Source organism: Onychostruthus taczanowskii, unplaced genomic scaffold, assembly GCF_017590055.1.
Source record: "Onychostruthus taczanowskii isolate IOZ18803 unplaced genomic scaffold, ASM1759005v1 scaffold14, whole genome shotgun sequence".
Classification (NCBI taxonomy): Eukaryota; Metazoa; Chordata; class Aves; order Passeriformes; family Passeridae; genus Onychostruthus; species Onychostruthus taczanowskii.
The window spans coordinates 7,158,289-7,183,833 of record NW_024498573.1 but is presented as its reverse complement, the minus strand read 5'-3'; the positions used below and the strand labels follow the sequence as shown (position 1 = coordinate 7,183,833).

The following is a 25,545-nucleotide window of genomic DNA, read 5'->3' as shown; positions in this document are numbered from 1 at the left end:
TGAAGTGAGATATAATTTCCCATGGAGAGAATAGGTCCCTCTTCAATTATGTTTTCATCCTTGCACTGTCTGCCACTCACCTGACTTTTAGTGAGATCATTCAGCTCTCCAGCTAAACAAAACAAAACAAAACAAAACAAAACAAAAAAAAAAAAAAAAAAAAAAAAAAAAAAAAAAAAAAAAGAGGGTTTGGGGTGTTTGTTTGGTGTTGGTTGGTTGGTTGGTTGGTTGGTTGGGGTTTTTGTGGTGGGATTTTTTGGGAGGCCTGTAGCTTTCTGCTCCTTTAGTCAGATTTAGCTGAATCAGCTCGTGGTAAGTGTCAGACAAGTTCCTGAGCCAAGGGAAGAAGAAGAAGGAAGAACATGCTGATGACAAACAAGCAGAAAAAAGAAGGAAGTGACATTCTTCTGGAGGTTGTGAGCTCCTGCTCTGGCTCAGACATAATGCAAGACTTAATACCAAAGATGAACATCTATTAATCTGTGCAGGAAAACATCTGAGATTTTTTTTTTTTTGTTGTTGTTTCTTACAATTTGTTATAAGCTCCAGTTCAATCTCTTGTTCCTATGGTCCCTAAGGACAATGTTACATTTGATTTGTCCTGAAATATAAAGGTTTTCTGGAATTTTAAATTAAAGTGACAACAAACCTCACAACTGTTATCATGAAGAAGGCCCCTAACCAGAGGAAATTTCTCAGAGCAAATTCTTACCAGCTTCCTGTGGCTTCTGTCCTGCTCATGAGTATAAATTAATGCTAATTTGTAGAGATTTGGATCTCATGTCAATTATTCACAGCAGAGATTGAAATTTTGCTTAGTAAGATCTAAAATAATTTGGTTTTTTTCCTTCTCAACAAACAGGGATCATATCTTTCATTAATGCCAGTGAAGTTCCTCTTCATAAAGCAATATAAACTTTAGTTAAGACAGCAATGTGATCATGACACCAATGCCTCTGCCCACGTAGGGAACATAAAGGAGGAAGAGAAACACAAAAGGCAGAACTGAGGATTAAGGCCCAAAGTTCAGATCTAGGCACTACCTCCAAACTACTGCAAAACTGGTTTTAATAAATTTCAGAGATACTTCAGGCACAAAGCAAGTATTTCCCTCTGGACTCTGTGCTCAGTGCATCTCAGAGCTGCTCTAGGAGTAAAGCTTTACATAATGAGTTGTCATGCTTTAACCCCAGCTGGCAACTCAGCACCATGGAGCTGCTCACTCACTTCCCCACCAGTGGGAAATCAAACAACTGGCTGTTCTGATTCTGATCTAAAATTTAATTTTAAAAGAAGTTTAGCTAATTAGGAATCTCTGCAGAATGTCACAGTCAAATGAAAATAGATCTGTATCAGAAATTATTTTGCAAAATTTAACTTGCACCTAGATCCATAGTGGCTTTTGTTTTTCTGTATCTGCACTAACCAGAGGCTAGCCTGGAAAAAAAAAGCTGGATTTATGATAAAATAGTGGCCATGACTATATCAGGAATCAAACTGATATTTTCTTTAATCGGGTTTTACAAAATATGAGCACAACAGAAAGAGATCATAAGTCAGTCATAGAAAGGAAAAAATAGAACTTTTCTCCGTTATCCTACAGTCTTAAATTAGTTCAAAATCTTCTCTCACATTCTGTTTATTCAGGATAAAATTTTGCTCTTTCCTTCCCTCCATCTTTCTTATTCTGGGATCCATCTTATCTACATAATTTCTCAAGCAGTTATAGATTTTGCAGCTCAGTCTCTACAAATAACAAATAGCAGAAATACTTTACTTTCAAAGACACATAATAAGCTGAAGTTAGAAGCCTGTGGCAAATTTAGTTGGTTTTGGTTAATGAAAATTTATAGCTTTCACTGTGAAACATTTTCTCTATAACCAGACATAAAAGTAACTTTAACTGGAAGCACTCCAATTCAACAGCAGCATTTTACAGTAATTTTTTTTAAAGAGTGGCTTTAAATATATATCTGCTTACCCAAACCACATTAGCTCTGGTTGTGCCAGGCATGATACATGCATTTAGAAATACAATGAGAAGTCCCTGCTCCAAAAAGCCTGCAGCTAACATAGAGAAAATCAAGGAAGATAGTGACCATTCTGTAGAAAGAACACTAAGGCAAAGTTTGGAATCATAAACAATGTTTCATAACATAAATAAACTACCCAGGACCTGGGAATAGAACAAATATCTAAGTTTCCCTGCAGTGTCTCAGCCATTAAGCTTCTCCTTACCAGTAAAAAGCAGCATCACTTAATAGTAAACTGTAAAGTTTTTAATCAAGCAGTTTTTCTCTTACATAAAAACATTACATTTTCTCCAAAAATCAAAGCCAACTATTTTTCTGACACCACGCAACTCATCAATGACTTTTCAATTTGCAACTAAAAATACAACAAATGGGACTGCCTTTAAACCCCATTTACTCATCTTCTTCCACAGCATCTCCAGATTTTCTCCTTTACCTGAAAGTAGTGGTGGATTTTTAAGAAAAAAAACACCAATAGTGTTTTGAGGTCCTGTTTTCTGAGGACCTAATGTTTCTGAGGTCTGGGAGGGGATGCCTGACTGACAAGGACCACCATAATTGGAACTTTTGGAGATGCACCTGAAAAGTCAGCCTGTTGTGAGAGTTCCAAGACAGCAGTGGTTACCCACCAATATAATACAGGGAAAGAAAAGATCTTTTCCTTCTGTGTTTACAGAGTGTATATGGCAACCCTGACACAGGCAAAAACCAAAGCAGGGCTTCAGGATTTGTGACAGTGCCTTGGGTGGCCTCACCTCCAACCATTATAAAGCACTGACTCAGGGGAATCAATACCAGCATTTCCTGGCAGTGCTGGATGCTGCACTGGGAGCTTATGAATTGTGACAAGATCACAGCCTGAAGTGATAATTGGCAGAGAATGATGGGATTTTTTATTGCTCTTATTCTACTTAAAATCCAAACATGTTTGGTTTATGCTTATTAGAAAACAACAAAACTCTTCAACTTTAGCCTTTATACTACATTTGGGCTTCACATTTTTCCTTCCTCACTTCAGCCAACAGAGCCATTTTCAGATGAGGGTTTGGGGTTTTTTGCTTTTTAAAAGAGGTCCTGAAAATTTTGCTACAGTTACTAATACTAACACTATTTCTATTTCTAATACTAATAGTTACTAATACTAAAACAATTTCCAACAGCAGTCAGGGCAATGTGTAAAATCTTCTAAAATTGTTAGACCAAAGGGGAAAAGGAAAGATGGCAAGACACTGTATCTTAACAGTGGGATGCCAATTACCACTCTCTTTTAACAAAACACAGCCATCTACCAAGGGTGTCTTTGCCTCCCCACTTGCACAAAGTGGCAATTCAATTAGAGGTCTCTTTCTTTCACACTGCTAGAAATTTTAAACAAGTTCCACCTAAAAAGATTAACGATCTCCACTTTATTTCATTGAAGCCATCATTGCACTTCTTTATTGACACCTAAGTTATTATAAATTATGGCTCTTTCACAATTCTGTAACTTTCATCTTTGTGTGCTTTTAACATTCACCCCTAAGAAGGAGGTCTGCTGTAGAAAAAGGAATTCTCTTGATTTTGTGAGATAGTTTAAGGAGATCTGTATCATATCAGGTGAAGTGTCAACAGAAATTTGCCATGGTATGCACTTCTGTCAATGCCACCTGTAGCACACTAAATGCATTTGCTGTTATTAGACCCTTCTATTTTTCTTTTCCTAGCTGAAAATTCTGCCATGGTTCCTTGGTTGCTCTGTTTCTCAGTATCTGAGGAAGGAAGTTACATCTGCCTATATGACAACATCATCAGCATTCAAGGTGAATGTGTGAGTCAGGAACAGTATGAACTGAGGATCTAAACCGAAAAAAAATTTGAAAGAATAATAATTTGGTGGTTTCTAGGGAGGTTCTGCTGGTGCACGTACAAGCCTTCAGTCTATACCCACATCTTGTTTTCTCTGTATTTTCTTTATCTAAAGATGGCTCCTTCAGATACAAGTTCTAATCACATAGTCTCTGATCCATTGGTTACTTGAAGCTTTTGGGATTTACCAAAGTAATTATTCCTCTTTCTATTTCTGGTCCTTTTTTCCCCCCTATGCTGGTATAATGCCAGGAGTCCCTATGATTGAGAAAAGATGGAAAGAAGAATATTGAAGATAAAACACTCCAGTAGTAACTCTGTCATCTGTTTTGCTAATCTGCCATGTGGAGTCTCTGCCATGTGAAGAACTCAGGGCAGACAGAAAACTGGGGGTTGAACAGGACATCCATACAGGAAGTGATTCTTCCAATACACAATTTGGAAACTATGAGCATTTTCAGTGCATTAAATCAGCAGAACAATTATTCACTTTTTTTGTGTTAGTTTTCTGCCAACTCAGGGCACTGAAATGGCTGAGCAAGCCAATGGCCAAGGGAGCTGAGGGGGGGGTTTGGCCAGAAGCAAGAGGTGACAAGAAGACTTGGGGTGCTACAGAGCAGAGCCTGCATTTCCTGCTGCTCCCACCTGCCACTGGCTTGTCAGGAGCTCAGATGGGGAGCAGAGCTATGTAAGGAAATGGGAACACACAGCTGCAGGAACAGGGGAGCAGCAGCACTCCAGTGGCCCTTTAAAGTAGTTTAAACCACTAGAGTGGCTAGAGCCCTGTGTTTTTCAGCTCTGTTTCCAAAGGTGACATGCTTACATATGATTAATTCCTCAGATGGATCAGTGAAGATATTTCAAAGGATTTCTGGTCAGAGATCACTAAGCAATCTCACTGTTAACATCTAACCTGACCACTCAAGCTTCCATCAAGCATGGAAAAGCTTAATGAGAAATTAGCCAAACCTGTAATGAGGGGAGCTGATGACAGAGACAGGCTGAAGCTGAGCTGCACACCTGCATTAACCAAAGGCTCAGGTTTCCCTTTGATTCTGTCAACAATTAAGGTGCTCTTTTACATCTGTAAAACATTTTTCCCTTTTTCACCCTATAAAAATTCCTATTGAATCAAAGGGTTTGGGAGTTATCCCTTAGTGTGGTATACCAAATTTAAGTTACAGTTCTGCAAGGAAAAACACTCTGAGCAAGGAAAGGAAAGAAGAGAGAGAAGATATTGTTTCTATTTAAAACAAAGAAAAATCTGGCTAAAGATTTATTGACTTCACTTTTAGTTTAAGCTCTCTAAATATCTTACTAATTAGTATGCAGTGTCACTCACAGAGAAATCAGAAAATGAGAAAATCAAATGCAGCAGAAAATCAGGATTTGCATTTCTCACACTACTTGTTGCAATTTTTCCAACTTTTTGTGTCCTGCACCTTACAGGGGGGATTCAGCAATAAAACCTCAATTCTTTGTGGAGAAACCTGAGCCAGTTGGTGCCACGCTGCGCCCTCAAGTGCACGAGTGCAGCGTCACCAGAACTGCATGCAAGCACCCAAATGTTCTTTAGGTTATGGATAATGGATTAAATGTTTATGAGCTTCCAAAATTTGCTTTTGAAACAACTAACAGTGGTTTTGTAAAGCATAAGGGTATTTTCTTAAACTTGTCTAGGGAGTATACAATGTATTTCACGGTTTATATAATAACTAATTTTTCTTCTGCAATTTACATAATTTCTGTTACACTAATAGAACTATACGAGCCCATTTCTTCAGCTAATTAAGTCACATATAAGTATTCTCATGTGTGCAAGATGAAAACTGCTTTAAGTAGGAAAAATATCAGCACATTTCAAAAATACTGCATTCATATTTTACTAGGATTCAGCCTGTAATCACATTTATAATTCCTTTGACCCTATGCCCCTCAGTTGAGAGGGAAAGGGAAAGGGAAAGGGAAAGGAAAGGAAAGGAAAGGAAAGGAAAGGAAAGGGCCTTGATAAGCCATTAAAAATGTAACCTAAAACCACACAGGTCACAAAGTCTAGAAATTAAGGTATTCAAACAGATGTGCTCTGATGTCTAAGTTAGTTAGTAGACCAGACCAAATGATACCATAACCTTCCTACTCATAAAGTCCTTGGAACATTATGTAACAACTTGTAACAGAAAAGCATCCATTGTAAAATACTAATAACTTCATAATCCCACACAAAACTCTAGGACTGGTAAATGGCCCTGATTCACGGACAGTAGGATTCCATTAGAGAGCATTCCTGGACACTCATCCAGCAGTCCCAAACCGAAGTTCCTGTGAAAGGAGCCAAGGAGCTCCTCCTTGCCCCCAGAGATCTCTGTAGCACAGCCTCTGTCACAGAGCAGCTTCAGGGGTCGCTCAGACGAGCATCTCAGCTTGGTTCTTTCCTTTTTCTTGGGAGCTCTCCGTGTTTTCTCGGGATGTGGTGGTTGCTGGGCGCTAGAGGCTGCTCTTGAATAAAGTGGTGCCATAGTGTCACCTGCTGGGAAGTTCTGCCCCTGCCTCTTTTTACAGGGCCAACAAATGTTAAATAACTAAACGAAATGTTTGTTTTTTACCTTCTTTCTGATGCTCCACATTCTAGTCCGCTATACTCCTATTGAAAGATTTTTTTTTTTCATTTTTTTCTAAAAACCAGGCAACAGTTCAAAGTAGAACAATAAATATCCTGGACTTTTCTTCAGACTATCGTTCAATATATATCTGGTGGGTGTTTGGTCTTAACTGTCTGATTTAAACTTACACTGAGTGAGCTGCTGTTCTTTTGATTCCATGCCAACAGTTTCTCTTCCATATTTTACTGTCTTTTCCTTTATTTACTACAATGACACACATTTCCAGCTATAAATATTTCCATGTCCTCTTAGGGACTCAAATGATTTTAGAAAGAAGTTTCAAACAGCTGATTCTGTCATTAACAATGATATTTTTTTGCAAGGATGGCACTAGCTGGTGCAGTGGGGTCAGGGAGCATAAAGTTGTGGTTTTGAAATAAAAAAAAAATTATTTGACTCAATACAGGTGAAATGAGACAACTGGAGTTTTGGTTTTATTTAAATCACTTTTTGATTAGAAGTGATAGGAAAGTATCTTAACTAATTAGCTGCATTAGAGGTAGAACAGCTAAAACTTCTCTCATTCCTTAATCACTGTTATAAGGGAGGAATTCATTCATGGACATGGAAATTGTTGAGAGTTAGGGGTTGGTTTTTTGATGATGTCCCAAAGGAAGCATTACCATTTCCTAATACCATTTTTCCTCAAATGGCACTCACTCACCCCAGCAGCCAGAGGGAAGAATGTTTCAGTGGTTTGAGGAATGGGGAGGGAGAGAAGAGTACAAGGAACATTTTATGGCTCTTTGACACTGCTGCAGTCACTGGGAGTGACTCTGGATGGCTGCACTGTGTCCATGCACAGCTTCTTGTCCTGCTCACACAGTGGTGGCTCAGGACTTGTGGATGCAGATCTACTCAGCAACCACTCAATTCTCAACACTGTGGTCTGTATTGCTCCATAAAACTTCTATAATGTGCTGTCAAACACATAACACACCATTTGGGGGGTCTTATGTTATTCCCAACCACAGCAACACTTGGTATTTATTCCCACCAGCGTTTTAAAGGTCAAAAACTCAACTGGATCATTTGCAATATAATCTGTTTTGCTGACTGAAAAAGTTATAGGAATGCAAAGCATAAATAACAGCTAATCACAAAAGTTTACCCTTCAGCACACAGTGGCATTCTGCTGTTTTAAAATATTTATAGTGTGATTAACTCAAAATGTTAAATGGCAAAAAAAGTTCCTTAAAACATTACCCCCCCAAAAAAACAATAAGAGATAAACAGGAATTAGCCAAAGAAACTGTCTTGCCAAGTATCATTGAATAAAAATTTTGTTTCTCCTATTCTAAAATTATCTTCCACTCTGCTAGCCATTTATATTAAATGTACAATTTCCTGATTAAAATAGGAATTCTTCCAGAATAATCTTTTTCTATACTTTGAATTAATTAGTTTTTAAGTATTTGAAAAGTGAGTTTTTATCCTTTCACACAAGAAGACAAAGAGGGGGTCAGTAAAACCAAACAAGGCTGTGCAAGAGCCGCATGAAAAAAGAACAAAACTTTACTTATCTCAGCTTCATTACGGTATTTTTTCTTTAGAAACACCTTGTTAGGAAAAGCAAAAAGTTGTAAGTGGGTCACTTAGTCCCCTAACTTTTCAATGAGCCCTAACTATTTTAAGTATTTTTGTGATTAAACAGAACTGACATTTATGGCAGACAAAAACTAGCCACAAAACGGGTTTTCAAAAGAAAATATTGTTCATCTTCACATGAGGAGCAAGAGCTGGACCAGTGGTCTGTAACAAGAAGAGTGGTGAAATACCATCATCTGCAGAAGACCAAAACAAGCCCAATCTCCAAGCTCAAAGTAATCAGTTATTCATGCATAGTGCCCCTCCCTGATAAATCAGTGAACTGAAACCAAAGTTACATCACTTTTGGTTTTGAGTTTTTTCGTGTTTTATTTAATGTGCTTAAAGCTGTATTCTGTATTAACATCACCCTCCTTGGCTGCCCAAAATGACTCCTTAGGAAATTGTACTTTGTAAACAAAACAAATCTCTTTAACTTAGGGCTCCCTTACAATGCCACAAGACTTCTTGCTTGCTTTAAAATAAAAAGTGTGAGGACAGAGGGCATTTAAAGCAATCAGTGGCTGATTAAGTAATTTCCATCAAACAGCAGTAAGTGAAGCACAACTAAATCACGTGTAGCAAAAGTTTGAGCACATTTATTATGCACAGTGTAAATTTTCCTCATGAGACACTTGAAATAAAATTATCAAATGTTTCTTTAATAGTAACATAAGAAAAGATGACCACAGTCTATGTGATAACTTCACTTCCTATTTTTACAAAATAGCTCACTGTGAGGCTGTAAAGAGGAGTCTGAGGCATCCTTATCTTAAGGGAGCAACATAATGAGGTAAAGAGGAGCCTTGGTTAACTCTTATGTTCTCAGTCACAAAACTTTTATGCTCTATTCCTCAGATGCATTGGGGAAAAAATATTATTTTAATTCTTAGAATTCTGCTTCTATTCAAGACTACCTTGTCCACCCTGACTCTAATATTGGGTAGTTAATGAAAGGCAGAAAATCACTATCAACTCTCACTCCTGTCAAGAGGTATATTCATATATTCAACTGCAAGACAGCAACATACAGAGCTGAGCTATTTCTTTAAGAACAGCCCAATACTGCTGGAGTCCACAAGATGGAGCAGAACTTAACTCCAGCAGCCTTCAGCAAAAGTAGCTTAAAGCCTATACTTAGCTCATCTGAATCATAGGTGAATAAGAGGCTGCTGATCTCTGAATCCTCAACAAAAATACAAGAGCTTCCATGTGCTTTGTAACACAAATTGTTAAATTTTCAGTGTCTAAGAAGCCAAGAAGACAGAATCGATCATAAAGTAGCTTTTATTAGGAAAAAAAATATATATATGTCTATCTGAATATTTATATTGCAGAAAGGCTAAAGAAATAAATCTTTAACTCTCTTTTTCTAGCCTCCTTCCCTAATTTCTTAATTAAATTAAAAAAAAATAAAAAAAATAAAAAAAATAAAACACCACCCAAAAGATTTCCTCTACATAGCATAAAAAGCTCATATGCAGCATCTACTACCTCGTGACCAAACAAGTGACATATCTCAAGCACACACAGCTGCTGCATGGAAAAACAGTTAACAAGCCATACATCAGTAGGCTGCATCAATACTTGGGGCACACAGCAAGATCAGACTTTCATAGTGGGGCAGTTTCAGTTCCCCTTCATGGTGTATCGTTCTACCAAAGCCAGCCCAAGCACCTCAGCGAAGTGGCTTTACTGAGGAGCTGTTTTCGTGGCAGTGACGAGGACAATTCCTTTTCACAGCAGCGCACCTGTCACACCAATCCTCCACCTTCAGTCACAATGACTTGATTCACAGGCAGAGTAACTGAGATCTCGTTAAATCGTCACAACTGAACTGTGTAAATCTGACACGCCAAAACACATTAATTTTTTTAATTGAAAATTATGTCTGGGGACACAGATAGCAGTAAAAACCTCTACTTTTTGTTCCTCTCCTAGCTCGTTCAAAGGTGAACTCTTTCCTCATCTCCCACGCCCTTCAACACTGAACACCAAGCGAAGTGTTCTGTCCTGGCCAGGCCTGTCTTACAGCCCTGCCTCCGTGTGCAGGTGCTTCGGGCTGGCTGCGGGACCTGCCCTGCTTCCCAGTTCCTTCCCGACACCCCGGTCGCCGCCCCAGAGCCCCGTCCCGGTTCCTTCCCGGGTCCCAGAGCCCTCCCGGTCCCTGCCCGGCCCCCGTTTCCCTCCCGGTTCCCTCCCGGGCCCCGTTTCCCTCCCGGTCCCTGCCCCTCACCCGGGGCGGGGGCGGCTCCCGAGCCGCGGTCATGTGACCCGTCCAAGATGGCTGCTGGGGAGCGCCGCGCCGCGCCCGCCGCGGGAAAGGAGGAAGATTTTGAGATTATTGACAAAAAACAGCTCCCTGACGCGGCCGAGCTGAGGAACGAGGAGAAGGCGAGACCGGAGGAAGCGCGGTGGTCTGCTCCGATCTTGTCTCTGGCCAGGAAAGCCTCGGAAAACTTGGCGCTGAGCTATGGCAGCGCCCTGAAGTCCGCATCCCTGGTGGGATTGGTGTCCAAGCCCGGCAGCAGTGACAGCCCGGCAAAGACAAGTACGGCTCCGCTTCTTTAGTAAACTCGCTTTTGTGGTGCGCAAATGAGTTCGCTCCCGTAAGTGCTGCTGGGTCGTGTCAGTGGTGCATGGGTGTTACTTTGAATTTTTTTTTTTAAGATGCTGCAGTTTTGTATTGAAGTAAAATTAAACAAGTGACACAGATGTAGAATTTAAGAAATGCATTATGACCAGAAGAAGCCTAAACTCTTATATTGGAAGAAAATTACTTTTATTTGCTGCCTTTTCTCCTTTTCCTTAAAGCTCCAGCAGCTTGACTGCACTGAGGGGTCTCTCAAAATTCCATATCCTCCCTCGAGTGCTGCTGGTTCTGGGAAGGAATCTCTGCACCTTTCATGACAGAGACTAGACAAGCAAACTGAGTTACAGATTTGTTTAAGTTACTTTTTAACTACACTAAAAATGCCTTCAGTTTAACCACAGATTTCTTTGTTCAACATTGGCATTTGTGGATCTAGCAGATTTGTGGAACAGGTCTATTAGAACTGAATTAAAAAGGCTTTAGTTGAATCATATGGAAAATAAATCTCAGCAATGTTCAAAATGTAGGGAAAATAAAACCAAACCCTTTCAAATGCAGCAGAAATTGGGCCTGGAGCTTTGTACTCCTGAGTCTCAGACTGGTGCTTAGTTGTTCTGGGGCAGTGGAGCTCAGTTTTGCTCTGTTTGATGCTGACCTTTTTGTTTTTAATGGTACTGAGTATTCAAAGGGAAGTTCCATGCAGTTGACTTGTGACAATGTTACTGCTGATGGACTTCTTCATTTTTTTTTTTTTTTAATTCCTCAATGTTGCATAGTCAGAGTTGAAGATTAATTGTCCTGAAAAAATAGACTCTTTTCTTTTCCTGCATCTCAAAGTCTCAAACCAAACTTCTTGCAAGTTTGTTTCCCAAGTGCCCTTCTTGCACATTGGGGCTCTAACCTGACAAAGTGCAGAATATCCCAGTTTCTTTGTTTGCTTTTGGAATAATGCTGTGGATAGATGTAATTGAAAACAACACACAGCATTTGGCAAGGGGCAGGGAATAAAATATTCTTTTACCTGAAATGAAGCTCCCACGTTCCATGGAACTTATAGCATAATCTTTCCACTTCTTGCTTGTAAAGTAAGGGAACACACCACGACCTTCCCACATTGCTCAAAGGATTTGGATACTATGTTGATAAGTTTTATGGGAAATTCTGTGTGAAAAATCAGTTAATAACTTGTGAACAGATGCTAAGGCACCTGTTCAATATTACTTACCTTTGACCAAGCACGTACATATAATTTAAAGCAGGTATGTTTAAGAAATAAGCCAAGACCTGCCAGACCACTTGTGGAAAACGTGGAGCATGTTGCCTGCTGTAGTGTTTTTCAGAGATTTTATAACCTCTGTCTGCTACTTCAGATCTGTTGATCATGTGTTCTAAACACAAAAACCCCATCCTAAAAGCAATGTCTGCCACTGAAGAGATTGTGTCCTGCCTTGCAGAGAGGCCAGAAGCTTCAAATGTAAAGAAAACGAATCAAGAAAGGCTTGCAGTCCCAAAGACCAAGGGATGGAGAACTGTGAGCTTTCCTTTGTGCTTCAGTGTTTTCTGACTTCAAAGTGTGCTGAATAATTACAGTAAACAAGGCATGTGGCTTCAGAAAGATGTTGAAACAAATCTCTTGAGTTGAATAAGATACAAAACTGTGTGACTGCATTCTTAAAGATTGCAGCATCACATCTGTGATCTTTTGCACTGCGGTAACCTGATTCCTAATCTTTAAAGCTTGGCTTTGGTAGTGTGTCTAATACCTGTTTATTTTGCATGTACCAACCTGCACAGTTTTGCAAAAGATGTACTTGACTGTGTAAATTTGCAAGTCTAAAAAATATTGTTCAAGTAATTATTTAACTTAATGCAAACTGATATTAAGACAGTTTAAAATTGTTTTCATAAAGAACTTTTCATTCATTTTATTTTTTAAGTCTTGTGGGTAATAATGTGTATCTTGAGCAAGGTGTAGAGGCAAAATATTCCTGGTAAGTAAAAATTCAAATTCAAAAAACCATCAAAATTATTAGCATTGCTTTGAAATACCCAAAAAAATCACTGGTTTTCTGTTTGTGCAGCTTTTTTTCTGTTCCTAATGTATAACCTGACAATATTAAGATCAAAATTCTAAAATGGTGCTTCTAATTCTCAGCCTCATGTCAACACATTGTATGCAGTTTTGAGGCAACCATTGGCTATAGGCCAATATACAGTATATTCCTTCTATCTATATGTATATCCATAATATGATATATATTGATCATATACTATATATACTATTGTATCTACTGTATATAGTGTCTATAGAATGAACTGTAGAGTAGCATGCAGAGATGACAGCATTTTGTGTGTATTGTGGTTATTAAGGTCAGTCAGATTAGAATGACTCTGTTTTCCCTCTTCTGACACAAGGAGGAGTTTTGCTCATTTTTAACTCTAAATTAACATTATGTGCACAAAAAGGAAAACACTGGAGAGACTTTTGCAGGATCTTAAAAACACTGTTAACCATCTTGAGTGTGACTGACACAGGGCTGGGGCTTCTGCCACTGCTTTTTCTGCAGAGTGTGGCTGTGTGTGACACACAGGTGACAGCAAGACTGTTCTGCTGTAACAGCAGTGGCCTAAAATGTGATTTTGGTGGCCACTGGGCTGTGGCTGGCAACTCCTGTCAGAGCCTGTAGATGCCTTAAGAAGCAAGGGAGTTGGTCCTGGTCTCACTCCTCCTGTTGTCCCAAAACGGGTTCTTTCACTTGGCCTGCAAGTGAAAGGCACAAAGTGGAGGGATTTGATTTATTTACAGTTTTGCACAGAAAGGGGGCTGGATGGCAAATCCATAAAGCCAGCACAGCTACCAAAACTTTTCAGTATTTTAGGCATTAGGCATTAATGTTCATTGGTCACAAATTCACTAGTTCTCATATTAATTACCATTCTATCTTTGGTTGCACAATGATATCCTCACCTCCCATGCTCATTAGTCTGCATGCTCAGCAAACTGCTATCTGTTCTTTTGGGTTGATGGGTTTCTCGGGTCAGTAGTCACAATCTGCCCCTGCCAGAATTACCTTCTGCCCAGTCAGAGCTGATTGAGCACAGTTGCTGCATTGGCTTTATAAGTTTCTTCCTTATCTTGGGGGTTCTGCCAAGTGCCATAAAATCATAGAATATGCTGGCTTGGAAAGGACCCACTAGGATCATTGAGTCCAACTCTTAGCCCTGTACAGAGTCACACCGTGTGTCTGAAAGTGTTGTTCAAGTGCTCCTGGAGCTGTGTCAGGCTTGGTGCTGTTACCACTGCCGCGAGGAGCCCATTCCAGCATCCAGCCATGCTCTGGGTGAGGAACCTTTTCCTGATCTCAACCTAAACTTCCCCTGACTCAGCTTCAGGCCGTCCTTGCAGTGCATAAATTCTGCACCCTTTGAGTCCACTATCGGTGCTACATCCTTTTATTAACCTCCCCTAGGCCTCAAGGTCACTGAAGCATGTCCAGCCCAAAACCTTAACTCTACCGAACAGTGATTCACCTTTGTAACACCTGGGCGTCACTTACACCTTGCTCATTAGCTGATGTTTCACGGGTTAAATCACCCTTATTTTTGCTTAGGCTTGAAACTGTACAAAGATCGAGAAACATTATGTAAATCCCTACATAATTCCACATTTTGCAGCACGCCCCGGCCGGGCCGAGCCCGCCCCGCGCCCCTCACACGGCTCTAAGATGGCGGCCGGCCCGCCCGCGCCGCGCGCGCCGTAGCCGCGGTAACGCGGCGGGCCGGGGTCCCTCAGCCCCGCGGCCCCCGGCCCGGCCCCGCCGCTCAGGTACGGACCCCGCGGGCCGGGGCTGCGGCCGTGTCCCCCCCGAGGGCCGGGCGCGGCGCTGAGGGGGGGTTTACCCAGCTCGCCCCCGCCGCAGGATGGAGGCCCAGCTGGGGCACCGCGGCGAGGGGTGTTTAAACGCTGCGCAGCGTCTCCGAGCAGATTCTCCCCAGGTACTCGGCACTGGGGAGGCCACGCCTCGGGCGCTGTGATCGGTTCGGGGCCCCTCAGTTCGGAAAGGGCATTGAGGGGCTGCAGCGGGCCCAGAGAAGGGCAGCAGAGCTGGGGAAGGTTCCAGAGCACAGCTCCTGTGAGGAGCGGCTGAGGGAGTTTAGTTTTAGAGGTGTTTAGTCTGGAGAAAAGGAGAACCAGGGGTGGCCTTATCACTGTCTACAAGTCCCTGACAGGAGGCTGTTGCCAGGTGGGGGTCAGGCTCTTCTCCCAGACAACCAGTGATGAGATTACAGGATATAATCTTATGCTGCTCCAGGCGAGGTTTAGGTTGGGCATTAGGAAGTATTTCTTCACAGAAAGGTGGTTGATTATACACTGTAAGGGGCAGCTCAGGGAGGTGGTGGAGTCACTGTCCCTGGAGCTATTTAAAGAAAAACTGGATCTGGTACTTAGTTCCCTGGCCTAGTTTGATTATACATTGGACTGGATGATCTTTTCCAGCCTGTTTGATTCTGGGACTGTAAAGCAGCTTTCCTTTCTCCACCCATGTGCCCCCAGGTACGCGCTGTCACACCATGGAGGAGCGTGCCAACCTCATGAACATGATGAAGCTCAGCATCAAAATCCTCATCCAGTCAGCCCTGAGCCTGGGCCGGACCCTGGACTCTGACTTCCCACCACTGCAGCAGTTCTTCGTGGTGCTGGAGCACTGCCTCAAGCATGGGCTCAAAGGTGGGCACTGGCTGCCAGGCTGAGGAGAGGCAGGTCAAGGAGTCTATCATGTCCTGCTGTGGCTCCAGCTTGACTTCTGAATGACATTATTAATTAATGTCGTTGTAAACATGCTAATCAGTAATGCAGATATAACTATGTGGTTACCCTTGTACACCCTGTGTTCTGTCCCTCCTAAACTGTCAGAGGATTTTTAATGCCTCCTTTCCACAGACATGTTATAAGCTGATAAGACAAAGTAACAAAGTAAATTTTGTCTAAAATTCTGAAATTGGAAGCCTGTCATTTTTCCTCACAAATCTCTCTGTATGCTCCCTTTAGTGAAGAAGAGTTTTATTGGACAGAACAAATCGTTTTTTGGTCCTTTGGAACTAGTGGAAAAACTTTGTCCCGAAGCATCAGATATAGCAACCAGTGTTAAAAATCTGCCAGAGTTGAAGTAAGTTAATTGTTGGGGATGATGCATTTTGCACATACTGCTGGGAAAAGGAATCCTGTGTGTAATCTCTTGGCTTCCTTAACAAGTTGTTGTTCCCAAAGAAAAAAAGTAGGGTGTGTAGGAGGCATTGACTTCTCCAAGAGATAAGGAGGATATCTCAAAATATTCAGAGTTTCTGACTCAAACAACGCTGTCAGATTGGAAACAGCATTTGGAAACTATTATAACCTTGCTAAAAATATCTAAAGTATTCACAGGTATTTTTTTCCTTCTCTTTCCCCCACTTTCATGATTTTTTTATCATTTTGCATATGTGCTGATAGTATTTGGTTTGAGTAATTCAGGATGATTGAGATAGACTTGATTTTAATACTAGGATATATTAATGGTTGGATTATGGTGGTACTTGACAATATGTATGGGTTTTCAAATTAAGAAGACTTTACAGTATACTTTCCCTGAAGAAAGGAATATACTTAAATATTCTTGTGTTCTGGAGACAACAGTTCATTTCCCCAGAGATTTGTTGTTGTTTTTTAGTAAATAATGTCCTTCCCCTCATTTTGTAAACTGAGAATTTTGAATTGCACAAATCTAGTTAATAAAACACCTTGGTTTTACCAAAACATGCAACTTTTCATTTTAGGACTGCTGTGGGCAGAGGGAGGGCTTGGCTTTATCTAGCACTCATGCAAAAGAAACTGGCAGATTATCTCAAAGTGCTCCTGGACCATAAGCATCTCTTAAGGTAACAGCACAGACGTGTATTCCCGAATATTCCTGAAACATTGACACCTCCTGTGGCTCCAGGGAGAGTCATAATTGACCAGTTTAAGCTTGTTCTTGCAGCCTGCAGAAGAGCAAGTGGTTAATTGTTTTTATAGTGAATCTAAGAAGGAACTTGCAGAGTATTTTCTGAGAGAGTTCTAAATCTTCTGCCTTATGCGATAAATGAGTGAGAGCTCAGCTGAATTTTGTAAAGGCTGCATTATTGTTTCTATGATTTCAGTGATGGAAGTGCCATTATAACTGTTTGATGTGCAGTGATGCCTTGTACTGTTTGTTCCAGTGAATTTTATGAACCTGATGCATTGATGATGGAGGAGGAAGGAGCAGTTATTGTGGGTCTGCTGGTTGGACTGAATGTTATTGATGCAAACCTCTGCTTGAAAGGAGAAGACTTGGATTCCCAGGTGAAGATTAAAGCTTAAACAGGATCAGTTGGTATAGGATTCTGGTAGAATTAAGCACATCTATAAATACTTCATTGAGATGGGTCCAGATTTCTTTCCTGCATGGCCTATGTTGAAGCTAGTTGTGTTTCCCTCATGAATCAAAAGAAAATACACAAGTAGCAGTTTATGGAAATACTGTTGAAACTAATAACTGCAAGGAAACTGTTCACACTTAATATAGTTATTTTGATGCTTTTATGGCAAATGCAAGCTTGTATGTTTGCATCAGCTAGGAAGAATATAGGTGTTATTTTTCTCTCTAAACCTAAACTTCAGATTTTTATCGCATACCAAATACACAGTAATGCATGCTTCTACACATAATTGCACTGTGAAGGTGTGTTAATATCTTAAATATATTTTTCAGGTTGGAGTGATTGATTTTTCCTTGTACCTTAAGGAAACACAGGACAGTGATAGCAAACAGTATGTATGGTGAATTAATAATTCTAAATCATTACAGTTTTTGTAGAACAAACTTGTCAGACAGTCTGTGGGAGGATGAGAGTGCTGGAGATTTCAGGCTATTAATCATCCCAAAAGGAGAATCCAAACCAGATTTTGTTACCTAAACAAAAGTAATATCTTTCAGAGACTGAATTTGTGGTAGTTTTAGCAACAATTTGGAGAGTTTGAGTCTTGAGCTGGGACCAAATTAAAAGTACACAAAATATTAGGTTGTGGTTTTATTTGGTTTTAGAAGAGATGATTTGCCAGATCACCCATTGCCAACTCTCTGCTTTGTTTCTAAGCACAGTTTCAGAAACCCTCTCAACTAAGTAGCTGTCTTTGAGGGATAGATCAGTTATGGAGGAAAAAATGTAATTTTAAGTGAAATATTAGGTTTGATACTGCAGTTAGCAACACAGATCAGGTCTTCTAAGGTCTGTAGCAAAAGAAGGGTTCTTCATATTTTATGTGCTTCTGTCCCTTCAGAGCACTTCACTGTGGAGCTGCTGAGAAGCAGCCAAGCAGCTGCTTCACCTCCCTGGTGCTTCTAATCCGGCTCAGACATAAGTATTTTTATAAGAAAAGGATAAAAGATTTTAGCTCTGTTTGCAGGTATATGCTGAAAGTCTTAGTACAGAATAGCACTTTAAAATAATGAGTTTCTTCTCAATCAATAAATTCTCACTTTTACAACTAGAGATGGAGGAATTACAGCTGTCCTTGACCAGAAGCATTATGTGGAAGAACTGAACCGACATCTAAGGTGGGATTCTCATCTGTTCTCATATACAAACACTTGGCCTGTTTAGCTTTTCCAGCTTGGCTTTGAATGTCTCTGCTGCAAGTCTTGTTGATTTTTGTTTGGTATTGAAATGCCTTTTCTGATTATTTCCCAAAAATCTTAATTTCATTTTGTAATCCTGCTCTTCTGCGGGTACCTGCAATGCAGCAAGCAAGTGTGTCTAATAGTTCACTTTTTTGAGAGTGATTAACAGAATATTTTGGAACTATTTTTTTCAAGAGAAACTATTTCAAGTGCATCTGGAAATTCATTCCTTGGAGGAAGAGTCTCTGCTCTTCCCCCATAGGTTGCTCAGTGGGACAAGCAGGCCTCCCTTACCCTCTTGAGCAGGAGAGGCGTTACAACAGCGAAAGCTAAGCCAGAACAGGACTGCCAGCAGAAGGACATGGTCCTCTCAGTGCTTGAGAGGGACAGTTATTCTCCCTCTGCATTTTCCCCCAGTTCACCAAAGTACTTCATTGTTAACAAATGCAAGATGGTAAAAACACTGTTGAGGATAGGAGTAAAACTTGAACATTGACACTTCATTTATTGTTTTTTATGCATCTCTCTTCCTTGCTGCAGTTGCACGGTTGCAGATCTCCAGAACAAAATAGACTGTTTAGAAAAGACCAATTCAAAACTCCAGGAAGAGGTTTGTGTCTGGTTTGTTAAATATTTCTCACAGTTCTTTTCCATCAGAGACAAAACTCCCTAAGACTGTACCTTACACCTAAAATATTTGACTAGATACTGGTGAGCTGTGGGGAGTGGACAGACTGGAATGAGTTGGTGTGACTTCTAGTTCATACCACAGATCCAGGGTGGATTTTAGCCTTTTACACTATATTGTGTTTCTTTGCTCAGTTAATATTTAAAAATAATTGATGAGGGTGTGAAGCAGAAGTTGGCGAACAAATGTTGGTGGGCACATTAATTTTGGCTGACGGTGGGTATGGCCGTGTAGGGGTCAGGCAGCTCCTGGGGAGAGCAAAAGGGGAAGTGAGCAGCACAGCTGCTGCAGAGACTGAGCTACTGACTTCAGAATTGCTCCAGATGCTGCATGATTGCACAGTGATTAAATATAGATCTGTTCTCTTCACACAGCTTGCAGCAGCTACCGACCGAATTGGATCCCTTCAGGAAGAGCAGCAGCAGCTGAAACAACAGAATGAATTAATTCGTGAACGGAGTGAAAAAAGTGTAGAGGTGGGACATCTATTTAGAGATGATGAGGGGCCTTAAAATAAGTGATCTCGTTTGATCAGCTGTAGTGAGTTCTCCTGAGCCCACTGTGCCCTGGAATGCTCAGCACAGTTGAGCACGTTGCTAAAGGAGGTCACTGGGTTTGGGTGATGTATGCTCAGGCATTACATTTTACTGTTCTGTACTACACACCCAAAAATACACTTGCAGAAGGAAGAACAAATTCAAAGTATTAGAAGTATTAAAGTACAAAGTGTGAAGTACTGAAGTATTTTTATCATTACTGTATCTTTGAAATTTCAGCTTATTAATGTTTATGAGGTCATTGATTGTAAAACAGTAGGATTTTACTTGAAATAGCACATTGAAATACTGTGTTACACACAAGAATTAAAGAGATACTTTGTGATCTTATGTATCTGGTGTTTCTTGTAGGTAACAAAAGAGGATACAAAAGTAGAATTGGATACTTACAAGCAGTCACGCCAGGGTCTTGATGAAATGTACAGTGATGTTTGGAAGCAGTTGAAAGAAGAAAAAAAAATCAGGCTGGTAAGGAAACTTAACTACAGAAAGTGAAGTGAAAGACACAGGATTCAGCATACAGTGACATTACAAATACGAGGTGACAGCTGTGCATCTTTTGCAGCTGTTCAGAATTCATAGATTAATTGCAAGCAAGATGCTGAGCATTGGCTCTTAACAGTGTCTGGGAGGTACTGGGAATTGGGGCTTTTGTAATGTTGGAAATAAAAGGCCTCTTTTTAAGAAACCACTGGCATTATTATAGCAGAGATATAGTTTGTGTATGGGGTTGTCTGGGTTTTATCCCTGACCTATGGCTACGTAGCAGTAACCAGGAAATGTCTTTGTAAGGAACTAGAGAAAGAGCTGGAGCTACAAATTGGAATGAAAACAGAAATGGAAATTGCCATGAAACTTCTGGAAAAAGATACTCATGAAAAACAAGACACTTTAGTTGCCCTTCGCCAACAGTTAGAAGAAGTGAAGGCCATTAACTTGCAGATGTTTCACAAATCCCAGGTGTGTACAGGAGGCTGGGGATGGTTGTGTGGGGTTTCTCTTGTTTGGGTGGGTTGTGGTTTTATGTTGTTTTTTCAGTTGAGCAAAACTGTATGATAGGCATTACAGGGAAGCCATGGTGTAGCAGTGCTCACACAAAATATACACAGCTTGTTTCCATTCATGAAACAAAAGTTTAACTAACCTATCTGTGCATGAAGTGAGAGTTCAGCAAGCCTTCCTCTCCCGCACCTGGTTCCAGGAATCCAGAGAGGATGTCTCTCAATTTTTATGGTCTATTTCTTGATGCCTGTTCAGGCTTTCTCCAGGTCTTTGCCTCCTTCCCAGTCACTTGCAAGTCAGTGAAGCCCCAGGGCTGAGGTGTGCCTTTGCTTTTGAAAACAAGTATTTATTTGGGTTTATTTTCCTTCCTGGTTCCATGCCCACTGAGTGCAGTTACTACATTCAAATCATCATTGATATTCTTATCCTGTCAATTTAATCTGGTTTTATTTCTTCAGGTTTTTCCTGAAGAGAACATTTGTGGCTTATAGCTGATCTCATAGGTCAAAACACAGTTAAGGTGGTTTGGGTTTTTTCTGAGGTTGTAACAAAACAATTGGAGCAATGTCTGCTCTGGAATTATCAGCATTTTGTTTGCACATTCCAGTCAGACCCAGGCATGGCCTTTAGCAAGCTGAACATTCTTTTTCTGGTGGCAGACTTTAAACACTGTTCACTATTTCCTACAGAATGCAGAGTGTTCATTACAACAGAAAACAGAAGCAATATCCTCTTTTGAAGGAAAAACAAATGAGATGATGTCTTCTATGAAACAAATGGAAAAGAGGTAATAATTGCAAGATCAGAAAGTCAACATTGAAGTCAGTAGAAAGTTTACAATATAAACCTTTACAGGATGACCTTCTGTATACCCCATAGACATCTGGGCCTGTGTGCCAGCATGAACTTTTTTACTTCCTCCTCTTCATCCCTCTGTGCTTGCTCTTCTCCCTTCCCAGGCAAACATGCCCATAACTGACCCACTGGAAAACCATAGCTCTTTCCATAAGCAGGCTGTTGAAAAACGTGTTAACTTCACTTTAAGGTGTGACTTTGCTTTTGGGTTTTTTTCAGAAGCAACTGCTTTCGAAAGTCTTTTTTTTTTTCTCCACTACCATTTTCAGTTCAAGCTTTTGTAAAGATCCCTGTGGTAACTCTAAAAGAAGAGGGTGCAGGGAAGGAGTGAATTGAAAACAAATGTCTGTGTCCCTTCCTGTGCAGGCTGCAGCAGGCAGAGAAGGCCAGGCAGGCAGCAGAGGAGCGGTGCAATAAGATGAAGCAGGAGCTGGCTGGGAAGCTCGACTCATGTCGGCAGCAGATGGCCCAGCTGGACAGCAAATGGTATTTAATCTGAGCAGGTGTTTTCCTTCCCTTTGCCATTTCTTTAAGTGTTTTCTACTCCTTTTATGCTCGGGTCTAAGAAGGGGGTGAATTTGTAATTCTGTTGGCTTCAGCATTGACAGACAGGACCCAGGGAAGCACAACACTTCTGTACAGTATGCAGTTAGCATCAGAATTTTGACATGTTTTTTCCAGAACATCTAATTTAGAGCATAGAATGGCAGCAAAAATCTGCCCATTCCAACTAGCAATGGAGTTTTCAATTGCTTTTTTAATAAATCAGGAGATAGGTATGGTCATGCTTGCAGGCTGAGCGTAGAACTGACTGTCTTCCAAAGGGACTGGGATTTTTGAAGGGACTTATGGGTGTTTTCCTAGGAATGTTAATCCTCTAAAGATTTCTAAGACTGATAGAAAAATCTTCTTTCACTGTTCAGACTGCAGGATAGAGTGTCCCTTTTAAACATGGCAGTTTAAACACAGGTAGTGTAATATTAATTCGTGGGGATTGGTTTCTTTGGGGGGTCTTTTGGTTGTTGTTTTTCTTCTAGCCCTTCATTGCTGTTTGTTTTCTGTGACTTGAAAATGTTAACATATGTTAAATGTTAACAGTGTTAACATTTTTGACATCTGCTGCCTGTTCTTTCCCAGAACACCACTCTAGTTTTGCCCTCTTTTGGACAAGATTTCTACTTCTCACACTGTTGCTATCCTTAAGTGCTATAGGATATTCTTCTGCTATAGGGTTTTTTTTTTTAGAATGAATTATTTTTAAATAGCTCAACTCTGGAAAAGGAGTTAAAATCCGAAAAGGAACAGAGACAAACTTTGCAAAAAGAACTGCACCAAGAGAAGGATGCAACCACTCTGCTTAAAACAGAATTGCAACAGATGGAAGGACTGAAAAAGGTATGCACAGTTTCAAGCATTCAGAACAACTGAATGTGATTTCTTTTTTAAGCATGAACATTCTTTTTAACCTGAAGGGGATTTGCTGCCATTTGAGCAGTTTCTGAGGACACAGTTGTGTACCTGTACCTGTCTGTGTGCTCCTGTGTTGGCACAGGACTGCCATTTTCTAGCTATTTTGAAGGATGTTCAAAGCCTGAAAATCTTCCTTTTCTTGGTAAATATAGTTAAACGATTCCATTGTTTGTGCAGAACCTGTGGGTAGTTCCCCCTTGTAATTTTAAAAATCAAGCCTCAGAAATAGGGGTATTTGCAAAGGAGCTGATTCTTGTGAACTGCTTGGGTAGTTTGGGTAGACTGATCGAGGTTATAGGTCAAGCAGTGCACAAAAAATTTAATTCTGTGCTTGGTTTTATAGGAGCTGAGAAAACTGCAAGATGAGAAGCAGCAGCTGAAGAAGGTCCGTGAGGAGCAGGAGCAAGCTCTTCAAGAAATGGGACTTCATCTCAGCCAGTAAGTTCTAGGGAACAGAACTCCTGTAAGTGATGTAAGCTGGAGTATCAGACTAATACCAAGAATTTTAAACCCCATTTACTTATAAAAATCAATTGATGTGAGAATTTTAGTGGGCAATTACTATGTATGAGAAACTAAAGAGCCATGAAATGAAAGTGAGGGAGTGTCAGAGTGAGCTGGCTGAGAGGAAACATTAAAGGAAATGTTTAGTTCTTATAATGGAATTGTGCTTTTCCTGCATTATTCTGTGTATACTGAAAAAGGGGCAAACCCTGAGTTGACAAAGTTTCCCAGAGATAGTGAGTGGTTCAGATGGGTAACAGGGAGCTGCCTGAAGAATTGGGGTTTGGTTTCAGTGGCTCAACAGTAGAATGGCAGGGAAAACCAAACACAACTAAATAAAAAGTCATGCAGGGCATATTTCTTTTTTCCAGATCGAAGCTGAAGATGGAAGACATTAAAGAAGTAAACAAAGCACTAAAGGTACTTTCTCATGGATATTTTGACTAAGCATATGAATTTCATTTAACACCTTCAAATTTCACCATGGTTATTCTGCTTTAAAAGGTGGCTTTTGAAAAATACCAACATCATTGATAAAATGCCTGTAAGTTTATTTGATCTCCATCGGTGGTTTTCATACCAATTTTTCAGGGTCATACGTGGCTGAAGGATGATGAAGCAACTCATTGCAAGCAATGCAAAAAGGAATTCTCCATCTCAAGAAGGAAGGTAATGTCGTTCAGCAGATTATTTTTAAATAATCCATGACAAACAAAAGTGGTGCTGTTGCGTACCTTGCTAGGGAAGACTGAACCTGTTCGATTCCAAATCTTGTTGGCATGATAAATATATAGGGAATAATCTGGCATTTAGCACCCAAAAAGCCATACTGCCCCCTGCTTCGGTGCTCTCGGTGGAGAGCTGCTGCAGCTGTGTTCAGGCTCCCTTCCCGGCTGAGCAGGCGCTGCTCCGTGCCCGGCCCGCGGGGTGGGACAGCGCGGGGACCCGACAGCCGCGGGCGGGCCGGCGCAGCCGCTCCCTCCGCGGCCAGGCCCGCTCCCCCTCCGGCTCCTGTGCCCGAGCCGGGGCGGGTGCAGCTCCCGGCCGCGAGAGAGGGCCGGGATCGCGCCCTGTGCTCGGCCCGGCGCACGGGGAAGCGCTGCTGGGAGGGCTGGGCTTGGTGGGAAGTGGAGGAACTCAGTGGACTCGGACACAGTTCCAAAGGCCTGACTTCTCTCTTGCTGATGCTGTTTTTAGGCAGCTGTGCTCATTCTGACTCTTTTTTGTAGCACCACTGCAGAAACTGCGGGGACATCTTCTGCAACACTTGTTCCAGTAACGAACTCGCGCTGCCATCCTACCCAAAACCCGTCCGTGTCTGTGATAATTGTCACACGCTGCTGCTCCAGCAGTGCTCCTCTAACTCCTCCTAAGGCTCTCCCACCCTTGACAGAGCCACTTCAACATTGGAAAGTAGCCATTATTTTTTTAATTCTGAATTGCAGGTGTCTTCTGTCTTCAGCAGACGGGACTGGCTGGTCTGCTAATTTCCACTGTAAAGGCAGTGTAAATTAATTCGTAGGGATTGTGCAAGCTAATGCTTCTCCAACTGAAATAATTAAGAAGCTTATATCAACTGTAATTTCCCCAGAAGTTCTATTTGAAACTAAGATTCATTTTTCTGATTTTTATAGATATTTGTATTAAAATTTGTATATGGCATTTCTACATTTATTTGATCCCTGTAGACATCATTGTCTCTCTGTACATGAACCTAATTTCTTTACCTTCACTGTAGGTGCTCCTGTGTGTTCCCCTGGCTCATGTACAGTTTTGTATTTGCTCTAAGTCAGTCAGAGAGGAAAAGGTCAATTTATGAATTGTCTATAGAAAGCTTTATAAGGAGTGTCAATGAATGTGCCTTCGGTTCACTGCGGAGTCAAAACTGCACATTATACTTGTTCTGGAAGTCGCTGTGACCACAGTGCAGTAGTTACACAATAAAGTCTTTTGCAAAAACTGAAAGCAAGTAAAGTTGCCATTTTTAACACCTATCAGTCACAGATGCTAGAGGAGAATGTTTTTCCAGCCATGCATATCCAGGGTTTAAGCTAAAGTGTGTCTGGGATACC

At 40.9% G+C, this 25,545-nt stretch overlaps 1 protein-coding gene across 5 annotated transcripts; it reads left to right on the top strand.

Annotated features, from left to right (window-relative positions):
• The first annotated feature begins 10,408 nt into the window (after positions 1-10,408).
• RUFY1 (RUN and FYVE domain containing 1) lies at positions 10,409-25,438 on the top strand. 5 transcript variants are annotated; one of them, XM_041397834.1, is made up of 19 exons: positions 10,538-10,676; positions 12,173-12,249; positions 15,274-15,447; positions 15,769-15,886; positions 16,533-16,634; positions 16,956-17,079; positions 17,489-17,547; positions 18,269-18,334; positions 18,938-19,007; positions 19,460-19,561; positions 19,994-20,110; positions 20,435-20,602; positions 21,334-21,431; positions 21,866-21,985; positions 22,765-22,894; positions 23,313-23,407; positions 23,845-23,893; positions 24,065-24,142; positions 24,703-25,438. In XM_041397834.1, the coding sequence occupies exons 2-19, from the start codon at positions 12,240-12,242 to the stop codon at positions 24,844-24,846; spliced, it is 1,824 nt and encodes a 607-aa protein (XP_041253768.1). In that variant the 5' UTR covers positions 10,538-10,676; positions 12,173-12,239; the 3' UTR covers positions 24,847-25,438. The 5 variants fall into 5 exon arrangements, with proteins under 5 accessions (XP_041253767.1, XP_041253768.1, XP_041253770.1 ...); XM_041397833.1 differs by lacking the exon at positions 12,173-12,249 and having other exon boundaries at positions 10,409-10,676; XM_041397836.1 differs by lacking the exon at positions 12,173-12,249 and having other exon boundaries at positions 10,539-10,734.
• The last annotated feature ends 107 nt before the right edge of the window (positions 25,439-25,545 follow it).